The 19,240-nt window shown below is 37.4% G+C and overlaps 1 protein-coding gene across 6 annotated transcripts in view; it reads right to left on the reverse strand.

Annotated features, from left to right (window-relative positions):
- The window catches only part of DPY19L1 (dpy-19 like C-mannosyltransferase 1), a 96,559-nt gene that overhangs the window by 47,225 nt on the left and 30,094 nt on the right, over nucleotides 1–19,240 (reverse strand). For all 6 annotated transcript variants that reach the window (XM_042921917.1, XM_042921893.1, XM_042921909.1 and 3 more), the window contains one exon: nucleotides 8,723–8,780. In XM_042921917.1, the coding sequence (XP_042777851.1) occupies nucleotides 8,723–8,780 (58 nt within the window). The remainder of the gene's footprint in view (nucleotides 1–8,722; nucleotides 8,781–19,240) is intronic.

Raw genomic sequence — 19,240 nt, forward strand, 5'->3', positions numbered from 1 at the left:
ATAAATTATCCCCCTTCTGAATGCTGCACACAATATTAGCTATAACATTGCTTTATATTGCTTACTGTTCATTATAATATTGTGTTAAACCCTGCACTTAAACTGCTTCCAAAAAAAGATTTCTGGCCCCCATGGGTTTGGCTACTTTCCTGCAGAGAACGGTACAGGTTTAAAAATACTATTCCTGGGGCACCTGGGTGGCTCAGTTGCTTAAGCATCCAACTCTTGATTTCAGCTTGGGTCTGGGCTCTGCGCTGACAACACAGAACCCGCTTGAGATTCTCTCTCTCCCCCTCTCTCTCTCTGCCTCTCCCTCACTCACATGCTCTCACTCTCTCTCTCAAAAAAATAAACTTAAAAAAAAATCTATTCCTCAGATGCTAACCATAAAAAATGCTAGGAGTAACAGCCACAATTTGAACATCTCTTTGATGTTACTTAGGGCAGTACCACTATTTAGGAAGACCTTTAGCTCGGAGTGGGCTTTGTGTGGCTGGCTGATGGTGTTGCACCTTGATAATAAGCCAGGTACCTTTCTTGGAATTTTTGTCTCTTTCTGTACCACGTAATGATATGCTGCCCAATTAACCAGTCATATAAATCAATTTGAATTTGTAACACAATTTTGGCTCACACAAGAATTAATGTGGCAGTAATATATAATTGCTAGTATTAAGTTTTACCACCTTAACAAAGAATTTCTGCTGATTCTATGAAAAGAAAATTATCTTTTTTGTCTCTGAACTTTCAGGATATCAGTATACATCTGTGAAATCTGTAAACTTTGTTGGAAAAGCATTGAATCACATCTTCATGCCTCCATCTATTGCTGCAATGACCCAAACTTGACCATTTCTTACTCATTTAAAATAGAAAATATTGTCTGACAATATTCTAACAATATATCTCCTTTACCATGTGGTTGTAAACTATACCTCTCAAAGTGATCAAGAATCAGAATTCTGTCTATAGTATGAAAGTATTAGTCAAGATATAAAGGCAGTATAAACTATAAGTGATTTTAATTGTATTATCAAAATAATAACATAGAGAAAAATAATTCAAGTCACTTCTGAATGTTTAATTTTTGAACTGACTGTATAACGTTAGTAGAATATACTCTTGCAAGAAAAAGAACTGCAAAAAAATCTTGAGTCTTACTAGCAAATTCATTATTGGTAACAGGATTAGTGTACTAATTCTGAAACTACTTCTTGTATATTATAGAATAAAGCAAATAAATAAATTTATTTAAATTGGGGGAAAGAGGAAGATACAAATATGGAGTGGGGGAAAGTAAAGAAGAACCCTAAAATAATTATTGGAGGAATCAGTAGGAATTAATGATTTTTTTAAAAGCATATTTACTAGCCTTCTGCTGAAAAGAGCTAAAAGTAATTACACCCTAGTACCAGTGAGTGCAGCAAGGACCCTGCTTGTGGTCTCTAAATACCATTTGGGGTGCCTGGGTGGCTAAGTCGTGTAAGTGACTGACTCTTGGTTTCAGTTCAGGTCATGATCTCACAGTTTGTGGGTTCGAGCCCTGCATCGGGCTCTGTGTTGATGGTGCACAGCCTGCTTGGGATGCTCTCTCTCTCCCTCTATCTGCACCTCCCCTGTTCTCTCTCTCTCAAAATAAATAAACATTTAAAAATAAATAAATAAATATCATTTTCCACTAAAAGCGTCCAAGGTTCCTTAGAAAACAGTGGATTTGGGGCAGCTGGGTGGCTCAGTCAGTTAAATGTCTGGAGTTTGATTTCAGCTCAGGCCATGATCTCATAGTTCATGAGTTTGAGCCCCACATTGGGCTCTGTGCTGGCAGTGTGGAGCCTGGTTGGGAATTTTTCTTTCTCTTTGCCCCTCCGGTGCTCAGGCTCACTCTCTCTCTCTCTCACACACACACAAATAAACATTACAAAAATTTTAAAAGGGGGCACCTGGATGGCTCAGTCAGTTAAGTGTCTGACTTCAGCTCAGGTCATGATCTCACCATTCGTGTGTTGGAGCCCCGCATCAGGCTCTGTGCTGACATCTCAGAGCCTGGAGTCTGCTTCGGACTCTGTGTCTCCTTCTCTCTCTCTGCCCCTCTCCCACTCACACTCTCCCTCTCTCTCAAAAATAAATAAACATTAAAAAAAATTTTGTTTTAAATAAAAAAAAAAATTAAAGAAAACAGTGGATTCCACATCTGGAGATAAGAAAAGTACAAGGTGATCCTGTAACACCTTTTTTTTTTTTTTTTCCCAGAAAGGATATGTTCAAAGACAAATGGGGACATATCAAAGGCAGAGAATAGTACCCAAACCCCCCACAAAATCTTTAGGAATTAATTTAACATAAATATATGTCATCATGTCTGCACTTAGTTTAAATGGATTAGAAAAACGTCTGTGATGTGTAGGAGCATGTATAAGACAGAGAAAGCAAATGTGGGAAAATATTACAATTGGCAAATGAAGTGAATCTAGAACAATGTGTACATTAATTTTTCCAAATAAAAAGCTAGAGAGAAAAAGTAAAGAAACATGTAGTTTTTTGGTACTGCCTTTTTAGGACAAAATGTACAATGGAATTAGATAGAGCCCAAAAGAAGAGACAGAACATCTGTTGGCTTCTACTTTTACACCTGGGAACAACTGCATAATTTAGGTATGGACCTTCCACAGTTTTTGCTGGTGCCAGATATAAAACAGATAGACTTCTAACAACAAAAACTGGAATCTGGAAAAGCCACGACACAAAAATAAATCTTTTTGACAACTTCCCCCCCTCACACCAACCCTGAAGACAGACAGACAGACACACACACACACACACACACACACACACACACCACACAAATTTGGCAGAGTAGGCAGCAGTGGGGAGGCGTAAAAAAGCAGACAGAGATCTCACAATCTCATATAATGCTTAGCTTCCAGGAACTTGCGGGAAGTTGAATTCAGAGATGGACTGAAAGTAACTAAAAGGCTGAAAACGAACCTCCTCTCAATTCAAAGGCTGGTAAGATCAAAGAGCTAATGCCCTGGGCTGAGCAGCCGGGAAGTTGGAGATTGAGCCTAAGAGCAAAGATCTCCTTAATTCAAACCAGAGGCAAACTAAAACAATGAAAAGTATAGCCTTGCCCAACTTAGCAAGACTCATAGTGAGATCCAGATGCTCAGGGCCTCACCTTACATGCCTGACCCGAGAAAAGATGGTCCTTCTCTGGGAAAAAGAAAAAAACAAATGAAAGCAATTATCTAGTTCAGGCTTTCTCATCTTTTCATACAAAATGTCTTACATAAGATAGAAAGCTATGACACATGCAAAATAGCAAAGAAACAGAACCCACAATCAAGAGATAAACTCTAGTCAACAGAATTAAAGCCATAAACAACATATATGTTGGAATTAACAGACAAGGACTTTAAAATAACTATAATTAGATTTTAAAATTTATAGAATAAGATAGACTGGGTGAACAGATGTGAATTTTCAATAGAGAAATGGAAGCTCGAAAAAAACCCCGAAATTCTAACACTGAAATTCATAATATCTTAAATGAAAAATTCACCGGACTGAGTAGCAGATTGAATGTATCAGAATAAAGTACCAGTGAACTCAAGGACATGGCAAGAGAAAATATCTAAATAGAGACAAAGATAGAAAAAAAAAAACAAAACATGAATAAAAACAAGAGGAAGAGAGTATCAAAAACCCATCAAAAATACATGGAATCAGAATCCTCAAAGACGTGAAAAGACAAAATATTCGAAGATACTGGCTAAAAATTTTCCAAAACCGATTTAGAAGAATCAACCCAGGGAACAAAGATGTTCAGTGAGCCGTAAGCAGGGCACATACAAAGAAGACCACATCTAAATTTATTACCATCAAACCAATGAAAACCAAATATAAAAAGAAAGTCTTCAAACCACCACAGAAGAGATGTACTACATTCAGAGTAATAAGAAGAATGATAACTGACTTCTCATTAAACAACGGAAAGCAGACGACAATAGAATAACACTTAAAGTGCCGAAAGGTAAAGCTATCAACCTAGAATTCTTATCCAGCAAAAACACGCTTAAAAAAAAGAAGGCAAAATAAGGACATTTTTAGACAGGCAGAAGCTAAGAGACCCTGTTGGCAGCAGATCTTCACCGCAACGCTAAATAAAGTTCTTAAGACCAAAGAGAAATTCTACCAGATGGAAACCCAGATCTGTAGAATGAAAAATATCACTGACACCCAAACACAAATGTCCAGATGTGAAGGATGGCTAGGAGATAAAAAGGGAGGGATGTTTGCAGGGCAAAGGCACAGCACATACAAAGGCTCTGAGGAAGGAAAAGGAGTGGTCCTTTTGGGAAGTAGAGGGGGAAGGGCAGTGGGACCTAAGCAAAGAGAAGAGCCTGGACAGTGCTGAGAACCCAGCAGGGCCCAGGTCATCAAGAGGCTAGTTTTCTACTATATTATAGGCGGTTTTCAAATCTAATCAATAGATACATTCCCATCTAAGATCAGCACACTTTTTTTTGACTTTGGAGTTAATGCAATTTTAATGTAAATTCACAAATTGATAAACACACCTCTCAATAGCCTGAATAAATAACACATCTTTATACTCACACAATTTTCCAAATTAATGTAAAAAGTAATTTAAACTGCATCACTCTTCTGCATGTAATTCCTCAATGGCCTTCCCACTTACTCCAAATGAACCTTACAGTGACCAACAAGGACTACACAATTGGCTTCTTCCACATCCTACTTCCCATTATTAACTGGCCTCATCCCTTCTACTCGCCGCTCCTGTTGCGATAGCCTCCTTGCTACTTTCCCCAAAAGCCAGGATTCTCCCACCTTAGACAGAAGATGGTCTGACCTTCAGACGCTTATCCACAAGGACAGGGGTCCTTGTTTTACTGACATATTGACATATCCTCAGCATCTACAAGTACCTGGCATACAATGAGCCCTCTGTATACATTGTTTTAATTGAGTTGAATAAACAGAAGACCCAGAATAAATGTCCTGGCCAAAATGTTACCATCACAAAAAAGGGAAGAAGGGAGAGAGGGAAGAAGAAAAAAAAAAAAGGAAGGAAGAGAGAAGAGAAAGGGAAGAGAAAAAGTTCCGCAAATTAGCAAGGAAAGATCTCTGTACTTTTACTCCTGAAAGATAAACTGTTGTGTTATCTTTGATATCCTACTCCCTTTTCTGAGAGTTATCTGTCTTGAGAGAAGTTTGGAGAGATTACAGGTTAATCAGAAAACTTAGAATCCTGTCCCTGCTTAGCAACCTTGACTCAAACATTTAACCTTTTAGCGCTTCCAATTATTATGCAAACTGGAATATTATTATCTCCTATTTATCTACCATACAAGAACATACCAAGGATTAATGAGACTGTTTTCAAAGTGTTCTAAGAACTGCTTTCCAAATCTTAAATAACATAACTGTGTCAATAACTAATTAGGAACATGTACATTATCTCAGTTCAGTTCAAAAATATTTAAGAACCCAATATGGGTCAGAAATATATTATGGGTAATAAAGAAAGGTTAATTAGATATGCCTCTAAAGCAAACCTTTCATATACTACTTTGAATTACTTTGGTTTCAAAAAAAAAAAAGAATTTTCCTCCTCACATGTGCCTATCATTTTATCTGTGAACATGTTTCACATAAAACACCATCAGTCATCTTAGTAATAACTTCTAAAAAATCTCATCATGAAAAAGCTAAACAAACCTATTTCACATATAATGAATTTTTAACAGTCTAAAATTAAAGAGAAATATTGTATTTAGGTTTTTTTTGATACACTCCTCTAAATGCTTTTCAATCAGTATGCTAAAAATCCTACAGTATCAACCCATGTGGCATACATCTGATCTTGTAATTAGGAAGGATTTAAAAGGCAGAGCAAAACTGTTAGCTTTCATCTTAGCAATAATTCCCAATTGGGACAGAATCAACATTTAATAAAAAAAAAAAAAAAAAAAAAAAAAGCTTGACAAGTGAAAACATCTACATAATTTTTATTATGAAATGTGCAAGCTCAATATTATTATTACTATGAACAATCAATAAGTCCTTTGTTACATTTTCACAGGTTTCAGACTTGGAGGTTTTAAATTTCTGTTTTAAATTATTTGATTACTTCTTGTATACTATACATTGTGTAGTTCTTTTGTTAAGGCCAAAATGTTCCCTTATGAAATCATCTCAGTGAAAGACTGTTTTCAAAATATACTATCTTAGACTCAAGTAGAGAGCAAACTAAACAATGGAAATAGAATTTAAAAGCAAGTAACAATCCATAACTATTTTTTGGCATACAAACCATTCACTCGCATGATTAAGATAACTCTCCTAAGAAAGAGGGGTTCAGATTAGTAACCGCCAGCAATTCCGGTGAGCAAAACACCAGGAAGCTCTAGGAACAGTTCACTAAACATGTGAATAGGTACGACCAGAGTAGATACTTCCCTTCTATAAAAATTATAGACTTTGAGCAACATCTTTAAAATTCAGAAAAAAATAGGGTCTGACAATCACAGTCTGAAAACCAAAATAAATACTAAATTATAATATAAACAGTTTTAGTTACTTAAGTTCTCACCCTCACTTTACCCCAAACTGCAGTTTATTCTACGAAATTTCAATGTTTTTACTCAGAATGGTCACGTTTCTACTCCAAAGCTAAGTTACTGATTAAGTACAATTATCTACTTGACTATTTCAGTGTAACTGCAATTCTAATTCTTGTCACATTTAGTCGACCCTTTCCTAAGTAGAAAGGGATGTCTAAGCATGTTTAAACACACCAAATGGCCAAAAAGTATCAAAGGGAAAGTCTATCAACCCGAAAAATGAACAGAATAGTCCAAATTTCATTGGTATAAACTGAAAAGCTTTGTAAGGAATGATGTTCATGCTATGTGAGCATCAAAATCGTGTAAGAAAAACATAAGATCAGGAATTGACCACCTCTAATTTAGACTGAGGGTAACACAATAGACCTTTCTGCTTAACAGACCATCGTCTTTAAAACTGCACCTTGGCTTCAAATTTTTCTATAATCTCTTTCCTCCAACATCTCATAGTGAACACTCAGCGCTCCTTTCCTCCACTGTTAAGTAGTTACTTCCTAGTTCTTAGGTCATTCTCCCAGGATCTGTGCTTCCACATGTCCCATGGTCCGCACTATTACACTGAGTGGCATCCACAGTCAAAAAGAGGCAAAAAAAAAAACCAAATTTTTTTTTCTTGCTCAAAAGTCAGACAAACCATGCTGCAATGATTTATCTCAAATGCTCTAATCTCTAAGGCTGCTCTGGCTTTAAATTTCTGTGATTCTAAATATTAAGCCTATGTTAGTTAACATAACAATAAAAAAAAGTTCAACCTTGACTCTACAGTTACGTTTCAGTATAATTAGGGGTTTTTAACGTGTGCATATTCAAATACTGTAGACACTGAGTTTATAAATGCATAAAAGGATTAAGTTACTTCACACAAAACAAGCTGAGTTTTTTTTCCTTTCCCTCGTACAAAATTTACCATGAAAGAAAACCAGATAGAGATCTATTAATAGAAATTCATTTACAACTACAATTGATTTAGTGGAAGGATTTCACTGGCATCTTGAATTTATATTAGAATTTAATCTAAACTAAGTTATTAATAATAATAGAAGGTAATAGTTACATAACAGTTACTATGTGCCAAACATTGTTCTAGATGCTTTACACTCATGAATTCATTTAATCTCCCCAATAATCTCATGAGATGAGTAACATCATTACACCCATCTACAAAGAGGAAACTAAGGCAGGTGAGACATATGACTTGCTCAGGTCACGAAGCCCCTAAACATCAGAGCCAGGATTTGAACACAGGTAGCCTGGAGACAGAGTCAATACTTTTTTATAATAGTGTTCTCTTTAGAAAACCCTTGGATATGTGCAAATTTACAGGAATAATATTCTGCAAAGGAGACTTAAAAATGCATCCAAGTTTAACATAGATGCATTAAGACAGAAACATACTATATAGCTCCAACAACGCTAAGTTATCCCCTGGGGCACCTGGGTGGCTCAGCTGGTTAAGCATCCGACCCATCTGACTCCTGATTTCACCTCAGACCATGGTCTCCCAGTTCGTGAGATGGAGCCCCGCGTCAGGCTCTGCGTTGACAGCACAGAGCCTGCCTGGGCTTCTCTCTCTCTCTGTCTCTGTCTCGCTCTCTCTCTCGCTCTCTCTGCCCCTCCCTTGCTTGGGCTCTTTCTCGTTCTATCAAAATAAATAAACTTAAAAAAAAAAAAAGTTACCCCCACACAAGGAAGTTAACTACATCCATGGCTGGCTTATTTCTATTATCACTACACGTGAACTTCTGCACTTTTAAATTATATAAAGAATTGATGCAGACCCATCTTGCTTCAAATCACTAAGAGATATATGGCACAAAAGATATAATATTGACAAAAAATTAACTTAAAATAAATGCTAGTGTAAAATTTGTATGAAAATAAGATCAAGCATTTAAAGAATGCTACTATAGACTAAATTTAAGGAAATTAAATTTTAAAAAGAAACCTGTATTTCCATCAGCAAAATCTCCTAAATTTTTTAAAAAATATTTGATTGACTACCTAAAGAAGAAACTTGTATTTCTGGAAGTACAATCTTCTAAAAATTCTGAAAATGTTTGTTGACTACGTACCTCTCCATGATTGAAAAAGAAGCACAGCACTGTAACCAGGCCTCCTAATCGGCTGCCGCTGGAAAAGAAGGTAAGAAAACATAACTCAACCGAAATTCAGGTCAACCCTAATGAAACCATGAAATAATATAATACGATAAACTTCTAGTACTACACAAATTTTAGCCACACTAGAACTCACTCTACTGTGCTTATTTACAAAATGTTTATTCCCTTTACCGTAACATTAGTCAAAATTAGTTTCATTTTTAAAAAGTCATTTTCCATCTTCCAAATGTACCAAAAAAACCTCAAACTGACAGGGAATAAAAAGTTGTGAATAGTCGCATTCCTGGGCATAAAACAAGCTGATATTTTTCTTTTTTTTTTTTTCCACTCTTTCGTACCATATATTTATTTGTGTCCTCCAGCAGTTCTCAAACTATTTTTCTGAAGACACAGGATAATAGATTAAGGAAAGAGGAGGAGAGAAGTGCAGAAAAAGGTTTAGTGGTCATTAAGGTAGAAAACACCATATGGTCTCCTACTCTTGGAAATTCAGAAAGCATGCCAGCCCATTAAAGATTTGATTAATTCATTATTTCCCAAACCCCATCCCAAGCTTTCCTATAGAACATGCTTGGCAAACATCAGTTTACAGATGAAGTTTTTACCTTTCATCTGTTTTCAAAAATTTATAAAAGAACACAAAAATCAAAATACAGCCATCAGGCTTCTAACTCTAGCTAAGAAATCATAATGCCATAGTTTGGCAGTTGAAACAATTAAATCTTCATTTGCTTAGGTAAGAGTAATACGCGTCCCCCCACTCTCCTCCCATTCTGGCCAGTAGCATCTGGACAGGGGATAAAAAGGCTGTTCTAGGTTTGCTGCCTTTCTTTCATCTTTACTCTTGAGGACTTCTACTCTCTTTAGCTCATGTTGTTTTCTCATTATTGTGCCCAAATAGCCTTCCTTCTTTCTATCTACCCAACAAGTACATGTATAACACAGACAAGTCAGGAAGGTAAGGAAGAATCAGACACAGGTATCCTAGGCCATGATACTTACTCTTGGAGATGAATGAATAAGGAAACAGAGGAGATACACGAGATGGCAGAGACAATCCAAGGAACGAGCACACACACCCTCCACATCCCCACAGAAAGAGATAGGAAGGGCTGGCCTCCCCAGCATAGGTGGCTAATCAGCCTTGGTACGAGAGGAAGGTTAAGTTTGTGTGTTCAGAGCAGCACGTAGTTTCTGGCGTTGCCATTTTCCCTACAGAGTCTTGAGCCCCTCACTTGCTGCTCTAGAGAAGAAGTGGCAGTGCTAAAAGTTTGAAGAAAGAGGCTTGTCTGAAATACCACATGCATTTAAGAATGGAGCTAACGAGGGGAAACAGATGGACTGCTAAGCCATCTTAAGGGATCATCGGACACTGAACACCACACATTTATAGGACACTAATGGAAGAACTGTGTAATTTTTCTCCACCAACTATCAACCTGGACTAGCACAAATGACCTATAAAGGGGCAAAGAAACAGCATACTGGCCAGAAAATGGCTGAAGTGAAGAATCACAGAAATAAGAGGGACAAATAAAGGAGCCAGAAAGTAGTACAGGCCAGGAAGCGAAAGCCAGCATTCTCCCCTTGGAGGCCCAGCACGTCTTCTTAAGAAGACCAGCAAACAGGCCAACCCCAAATTTCATTGAAAGTCATGAGACTTTAGAAAATGTAAGCTAGAGTTACGGGTTTAAATAAATAAATGTTAATATTTTGAACTTATTCCACCAGAGCAGAAAGTGCAAAGATCTACATAGTTTAAAAATTGGTCTCCTCCCTGCCACCCTTCTCCAAATCCCATTCACCTAAGATAAATAATAACATCTGTGTGTGTCCATTCTCCCAAATCTTTTTCTATACCCATACAAATATATATTTTAATTTGATCATACTACTAACACCTCTCTGAAATATGTTCCTTTGCCAAACAATCTATTATGAAGATGATTCCTAATCAATACATGTAACTCAAGACGTTCTTATTAACGGAGGTCAAATATTACATAGTACAAATGTATTACAATTTGTTCTGTCTTTTCGCTATTATCGGACATACTAATATTTTTTAAATTTCTTACTATAATAAAAACACGTTAAAAAGATGCCTGGGTGGCTGAGTGGGTTGAGCGTCCGACTCATGATTTCAGCTCAAGTCATAATTCCAGGGTCATGGGATCGAGCTCCATGCTCAGCACAGAGCCTGCTTAGATTCTCTCTCTCTCTCTCTCTCTCTCTCTCTCTCTCTCATTCTCTGTCTCTGTCTCTCTGTCTCTCTCTCCTCATCTGACCCTGTCCCCCACTCACACTCTTTCTAAAATAAAAAAAATAATTAATTAAAAACACATTAAAATAAATATCCTTGTACATGCATATACTGGTGCTTTCATTTCTATAGGACAGACCTTACTGTGAGACTGCCCAAAGAATGAACTTTCCAGAAAACGCCATACCAGTCCACATACACCCCACCACAGCATGTGAGGGGTCTGCTTCTCCATAACACAGAACCTGATGTGCCCGGACCCTTTTGTATTTTCCCCATTGGATAGGTGGTAACTTTTTTCTCACTGTTATTTTTACTTCCTTCCTGCTTATACAGAGCATCATTTTAATGGGTTTTGGAGACAATATGCATTTCTCTTCCGTGAATTGCCTGTTTACATTCTTGTCTGTTTTTCTATTGGATTGTTTGTTTCCCTATTCAAAGATTAAGGGTATCAATTTTTTGACTGTCATATGTGTGACTAAGTCTTTTAATAATTTATGGTGTATTCTGCCAGAAAGAAATATAAAAGTTTACGCAGTTAATTTTATGTAGTTAAATGTCAATATTTTCCTTTATTTCTTCTGCATTTCCTGTCTTGTCTGTGAAGATCTTTCCTACCTCAAAATGATACAGTGTTCTAAAATATCTTCCAGTATCATTGTAATTTACATTTAAATCTTTCATCCACAGAAATGTAAGTGTAAAGCCCTAATTTTGTTCTTTTTGACACAGATAGCCAATTATGCTAACACCATTTATCAAATAAACATTCCTTTTTCCAGTGTAATGAAATTCAGCCTTTATCTACTTTAATTTCCTACAGTATTAGAATCTGTTATTTCCAGCCAATTGACTTAATTCTGTATTTTCTATATCACACTGTTTTTATTCCTGTAGCATTATGGTAATTTTATTTTAAAGTTTATTTATTGATTTCGAGAAAGACAGAGAAAGTGAGCAGGGGAGGGGAAGAGAGAAAGGGAGAGAGAGAAACCCAAGCAGGCTCTGCACTGTCAGCTCAGAGCCCGATACGGGGCTCAAACTCATGAAACGTGAGATCATGACCTGAGCCGAAACCAAGAATCCGACACTTAACCAAATGAGCTATCCAGGCACCCCACATTATGGTAATTTTAACATATGATAAGGAAAGTTCCCCCCCCTCAAGTACTCTTATTTTTTAACATTTTTTAAGGTAATTCTAACCAATGCCCCTCCCATGCACAAAAAAGTGTCGGGTTTCTGATCAGAATGTCATTAAATTTAGAGATAATGTTGGAAAAACTGCCATTTATGTGATGTAAGTCTGCCCATTCAGCTGGAGATTATGTCTCTCTCCATTTATTCAATTCTATTTCTTTAAATAAAACTTTTATGGACAAGCAGCACGGCAGTCAGATAACTAGAGTTAAAACTTCTAGAAATACAGGGATATAATAAAATCTGATCATAGTAAAGTATTTTAGCACTTTCAGATTTTGGTAGATCACATAAGCTGAAGAAAACATACTAACAATTTGAATGAGATAATCAATAAGCTCAATTTTATGAATATATATAGTACTTTAACTATACAGAGAATATGCATTATTTTTTTATGTCCCTGGAGCACCTGGCTAGAAAGACACCTCATTATCTGATTATAATCCAAACCAACCTAAAACACAAAAGAGACTCAAAACAACACCACCAATTTGGGAAATTAATGTAAAATTCCCTTTTAAAAATACCCTGAACAGAAAAAGAATCAAAACTGAAATTTTATGAATTGAATTTTTTTAATGGCAGAGTAAAGACAAGGACAGGGATGTGGAGGACAAGAACAGAAGGATCACAAGTCCGATTTTATCTCGCAACCAAAACTCATGATGAGGTCTGCTCAAGAAGTCTTCCACCCTTACTCAATTGCCATACGACCTGTGGGGCTCCAGAACTGGACATTTTCCCAAAGGCAGAAGCGTTGTGACAAAACTCCCCTTTCAGCAAATTACCACAAAGTAGGTTATGGCCCAACCTCTTCCATGAACACGAACAGCTATGCTTAACTAACCAGGGGGGCAGATTTTCCCCTACACTTTCATGTCCTGTATAGTTGGAAGGGAGAACAAAATTTGCTTACCTACAAGGAATATCTGAGTTACAATCGTTTTGAAATGATGTGACTTGCAACAAATCTAAAATAGTGTCTCCAGCATTAACTCCCTCCCCTATGATCCGTACAAACGACCACATAGGTCATTTTATTTTTCTAAACAGAAAAGATATAATAATCAGAAAACTTAAGACTGACTTTTTTTTTTCCTCATTATAGTTGATCAGTTGATATTTCAGCATTCCCTAGTGGTTTAAAAAAAAAAAAAAAGCTTCTTCTGCAATATTACCACCAACTATCAGAAAATTCTGAAGCTCCTATTGTGTCAGTTTTATAATATTCTAAGTTTGCTAAACATTTACCATATTTACTCATTCACCTCTTCAGCCTCAATTTCATTGGATGTAAAATGAGGGGGTAAGAATGTGAAAGATCTTAAAAATACTTTTCAGTTCTGACATTTAATAACTTATAATTCTCTTCTCACATCTTTAAGTGACATGAATTCAAACCAATCATCATATTTTGTGGGCTTCATTAATCACTGATGTTTGTACCTCCATTTACGAAAAAATCGTAAAACATACAAAGTTCAACACTCAATGAGAAAAAGAAAAACTAATCAGTTAATTCAAAATGTTATTAACTAACTCTTGAAGTTAAGTAACTCTTGTATAAATGCTTAAGAAAGAGAAAATGAGAGAATAATGTAGAAACAACTGAATTAAGAGAATTTCAGTCTCAAGTTAGAGATGTTAGACTTAGACACCTATGATGAAGAAACACCTGGCAGGCCAGATGAAGAAACACCTGGCAGGCCCACTGAGCACCTTCCCCTAAACTTACACGTGGATTCTTTGGCTCCTCTGGGGCATTAAGGAAAGCCACAGAAAGTAAAGGTAAGGAACAAGAATGATAATCGGGAAGGCTAGGAAAGGTCTCAGCTTAGCCCTCCCAGTCTATTAGAGGCAACTAATTAATGCCTTTAATTTAACTCTTTGTCTGCCAGAGCCAAAAACATAATCTTTTATCTACTAGATTGTGAACTTCCCAAATCATCATGGTGGCTGCCATAGTGCCTAACACACAGCCTGAGCGTTGTCTATGGCAGAGTCAAAAGGTATCTGAGGGGTAAATAAAAACATGAAGACAATCCACTTAAAAGGCGGCTGGCATTCTTTTCTTTCAGGGGAGGGAAGGGAGCACTTTCAAACACCCCACACCTCATGCTACTGCTGTCCTTGGTCACTGGCCTAGATGCAGACTCCTGCTCATCATCAGTGTCATGTGTTCGGTGGAACCTCTACTGTGACCCACCACACCACTTGATTCCCCATCCAGACCTTTCACTGCACCCTTCAGAACCTCCATTCCACGGTAAACAACTTCCTTCACGGCACCCTCAGTCTCTACCCAGATGCTTCCCTCTCCTGTCTTGAAACCTCACCCTCCTCTGAGAAGAAGTTTCCCCTCCCCACACCACCATGCTCCTGAATGGCTCAAGGCCCGGGGGCGAGGCCAGTAGCTTCCTCTGTTGCTACTTTCAGACACCACCCTGGAACCTTCCTGAAAGCCTGCCCCTCTGAGCTCATTTCTCTCACTTCCCTTCTCACAACAGTTCTCTCCCAACACTCCGGCTTGTTCCCCATAATCCACAGCTATTCTCCTTCATCACAGGCACACCTAGAGTCTTAACTCACAGGAGGCAGGGTTCTGGGTTCCCTGTGCCTCTTTTCCCTTCCTCTCTTACACTGGGGTGGCTTTTTGAGGAGAACTTTTTAACGACCTTTTTTAATGAACTTCTCTACATTTAATGTCTGCTGCTCTGTATCACTGGGGCCACTCTAATCTGTCTCTGATCTCTTCCTTCTCTTCTTGAATATTTACCTTTCTCTGTTTCTACTTTATCCTCCATTGCTTCTCAGCTCTTGTCAGAAAATCCTGGCCATTCTTTTGTAGACATAGCTAGTCATCAGAAAATGCCTTTTCTTCCACAAGAGAAACCAACCAGTCACAGAGCATAATGCATTCATCATCTCATTTTCTGCTCTACTCTATTATTTTCTTTGGTCACTACAGGTTCATGCTTCTTTGATACCAGAAAGAATTTTTGACTACTTTATTTCTAAAGGTATTCCAGAAGCCCTGAAAGCATGGAAGATTAGTCTATATCCAAATCTTCCTTTTAATTTTGCTTAACATCCCCCCTTTCTATCCTGAATAATGATAGTGAAGAGTCACAGTTAATATAACCAGTTTTTCTAGTCTCTTCTCATGATCCAATCCAAGCTATCTATGAAGTGAATCAATGTCCTTTTAGGTTCTGTGGCAGAATACAGTAGCTTTTCATATCAATTCTTTATTATAGATCAATATACCACTACCTGTTTCAAGGCAAAGTTGGGCTTCTTATTCTTTATGCCAATTTTGCTTTGCTTCCATTGTTTTATTTGACATTTTTCTGTTGTTCATGCTTCATTAAAAAACCAAGCATTATTGTTTATGCAGGCTGGATTTTTGACTAAAATATGTCTTAAATAAGCTATGAATTGCACCAGCTCGAATTTCTTCAGCTTCATGTTCTTGTTGTGGAGGGGGTTTTTTTTGTTGTTTGTTTTTTGCTTTTTTATTTTTATTTTTTGGAATGTTCTATTAACTTGGCCTGCTAGCACATCTTTAGTCATTTGGTCTAACAGTTGTATATGAATATTTAAAAGATAAGTATTTCTCTTCAGTACACATAAATTGATGAAAGTTATTGGTTGAAAATATTGGCATCTTTTCTCCAAAACCTGTCCCTTTTTAGGTCACTATCTCAGCAAATGACACTTCAAACCAACAAAGTTTGCTACCCAAGTCTGACCCCTAGGAAAGACCCATGGCTTTCCTGTTACTCTGTTTCCTCAGAGTTACCTCTGAAAGTGCTAGAAACGTATTTCTTCAGTAAGCAAATAATCTTAAGATGGGAATCTGAAGAGGAAAAGCTTCAAATGAATCCACTGAAAAAATACTTCCTAAATTGGTAAAATGCTAATAAAGCTTATATGCTAGATAAGAATATATCATTTTTGTGCCTTTTGCAAATAGCAATCAAGAGCTAAGTTTTTCTTCCCCCAATAATTTATTTATTCACTTCATTCAATTAAAAACTATTTTCTGAAAGCAAACTTTCTTCTAGGTGCCCTGCAAGCATTATCTTATTGTATCTTCTGTCTCACACAGAAGACAGTGTCTCCTAACTCATTTCGGTGTTTTCCCCCCTACCCAGTCACTTCTTAAAAATTCTCCTATAATCTTTCATTCCAATTAACTTGATGAAACACTTTACCTCCCTATCACAACCTTGAAAAACCTTTGTTACATTATATTTTCTTTTACATCTAAAGGCAAACCAAAGAACTGGCAGTCACTCTAAGTTCTTCCCACGTCATTTATTCAAATTATATAAAAACTCAATGTTAACAGGTTCCACCCACGATATGGAGCTTCCATACTGCTTTTGTGTCCTCCTATCTCAATCATGACAGCCTAGGATAGCCAGACAGCTAAAGACAACCTCTAACACGGTAGGTGAAGACAAAAGATTAAAAAAAAGCAAACTAGAAGATACCAAAGTTGTTTAGGGAAGAAAAAAATCATTAGTATCCACTGAGAGAAAGATATTGAATCCATGAAACAAAAATAAAATACTACTTTTTAAAAAAGGAACATTCACAGAACAAATGAAAATTCTTGAAAATTAAAAACAAGATAACAGAAATGAAAAAGTGAGAAGAGTTGGAAAAATAAAGTGGACAAAGTATTCTAGAATGTAGAATAGCAATGATATTAAAAATAGGAAAATATATGAAAATTAGAAGATCAGGAAATGCAATACTCAAATAACAGAAGTTTTGAAAGAGAAAACAGAAGGAATGATGTAAGTGAAGAAATAATCTAAGAAAATTTCCCTGAAATCAAGGGCACAAACTGCAACACTGAAACAACCCATCACACGTACAAGATAATAAAGGGGAACAGATCTACAGCAAGACAGATTGTGAAATCTGAGAACCACGGTGACAAAGAAAAAATTCCACAATCATTCAGAAGGAAAGACAGGGGAGAAAAGGTCACATACAAAAATTTAGGAATCTGAATAACTTACACTTGAACAGCACCATGTGAACCAAGACAACAATAGTGTGATGCCTTCAAAATTCTGAAGGAAAATGATTTCCAATCTGGAGTTCAATACTGGCTAAAACTATCAATCAAATATAAGGACAAAATAGATACATTTTCAAATATGCAAAACCTTACCTCCCATCTAGTCACTAGAAGATGTACCAGAGTGAAAACATAAACCAAGAAAGAAGAATACATAGGATATGGCACAAGAGATCCCATTATAAGAGAGCAATGAAGGAACACTGGGTGGTGAAGGAAAACGCCAAGATGACAGATGGACACCAAACCATAGAAAGCAGTCAGTACAGAACCAAGTACTGACTCATGCCAAGATTCTTTTTTCTTTTTAATGTTTATTTATTTTTGAGAGAGAAAGAATGCAAGTTGGGGAAGGGTGGAGAGAGGAGGACAGAGGATCTGAAACCAGCTCCACACTGAAGGCAGTAAGCCCAATGTGGGGCTTGAACTCATGAACTGCAACACAACCTGAGCTTAAGTTGGATGCACAATCCACGGAGCCACCCAGGTGCCCTTCGTGTTTTATTTAACTTGAGATTAATACCCAGGTGAGCCTAGATCAGATTGTTGTCCATATTTTTTCTTGGCTTCCACATGCCTTACTACTGGCATCAGCTAAAGACTCTCATTTCACCTACAGAAATTGTTCTGTTTTGGTATATCCTTGAGAGCCAGGATGCAGTGATGAATTTGGAAACAGGGGACAGCTCTTCCCCTGACAATATTTCAGCTGGACATTCAGACCAGGCCCGTTCTTCCAGATGCCCCTTTGTCCTCATGACCTTGCCCACAGATGCCCTACAGAGTTGGGCTCCTGGTTAAAAACCCATATATAATTTCTAAGGCCCAACCACAGACAATTACAAAGGTTTACCTGACAGGCCTCACTGAGACAGCTACCCTCCCCCCACACACCTGGTGCATGGCAGTCTCTGAGGACTCAGGATGTCCTGGCCAGTCATGGCCTTCACATCTTTGCATTCCTACCCCCAGCTGCCTTCATTCCTAGGTCTCTTTATCTGAGACTTTGGGCAGAAGTCCTCTTCAGATGCCTCTGCCAAGGGCTCCTTATAGAGGGATGAGAGGGGGAGCTCTGAAGATACTTTCCCCCAGTCTGACTCAGTACCCAGTACTTTTCCATTCCTAGCCATCTCCCCTTTGCCCTTCCCCCACCTACCTCAGGGTCCATAAAACTGCTGTAGCCTTTTGTTCAGGGCTTCCTCAACAGTGAGATGACCCCCATGTCTACACTGGTCCCCCACTTCTCAACCAGTGCACTGTTTCATGGGGGGAAGTGGGACAGGGGTAGTCTGTGTTTTCTCCAGTTTTAGACTCATGCTACATTATCACAGTAAGTGACAGAAGGCTTAACTCTTTTGTTTTTGGCTTGTTGCTTTAATGGACGACTCCAATACTTGACAGCTCAGCTCCCTCTCCTAGCTCAGCTGAGCTCCTAACAGTCCCTGAAGGTTCCCTCAGAGAATCCTCCTTCCTGCAGAATGGAAACTTGCACATACCAAGTCTTATGAAACTGGCCTCCAGAAACTGTTAGTCTGTAGCTGAAACATGTCAGGGTATCTTATGAAATAGATAACTGTAATCATGAATTAACAAAACAGCTTTTAGAAAATAACAACATATGTTTTATTAAAAACAAAAACAAAAACAGAACACTGAGAATTCCAGAAAAAGAGATACATCATGAATAGGTTGTATTGACAAAACATCTTACTTCATCTCAAGTCAGAGCTTGGCAGCCTAGCCCCATTTCACCATTTGGCTGTGTTTTCTGTTTCTCCTTCCACTTCCATTTTTTCTTTTTTTTGTGAAATGGATTGACTTATCTGACTTCAGAAAACTTATATCTGTACTATTTAAAAAGAAATATACTTCTGGAGTAAAAATGTCATACTCAATCTGCCTG

The sequence above is a fragment of the Panthera leo genome, chromosome A2 (assembly GCF_018350215.1).
Source record: "Panthera leo isolate Ple1 chromosome A2, P.leo_Ple1_pat1.1, whole genome shotgun sequence".
NCBI classification, from domain to species: domain Eukaryota; kingdom Metazoa; phylum Chordata; class Mammalia; order Carnivora; family Felidae; genus Panthera; species Panthera leo.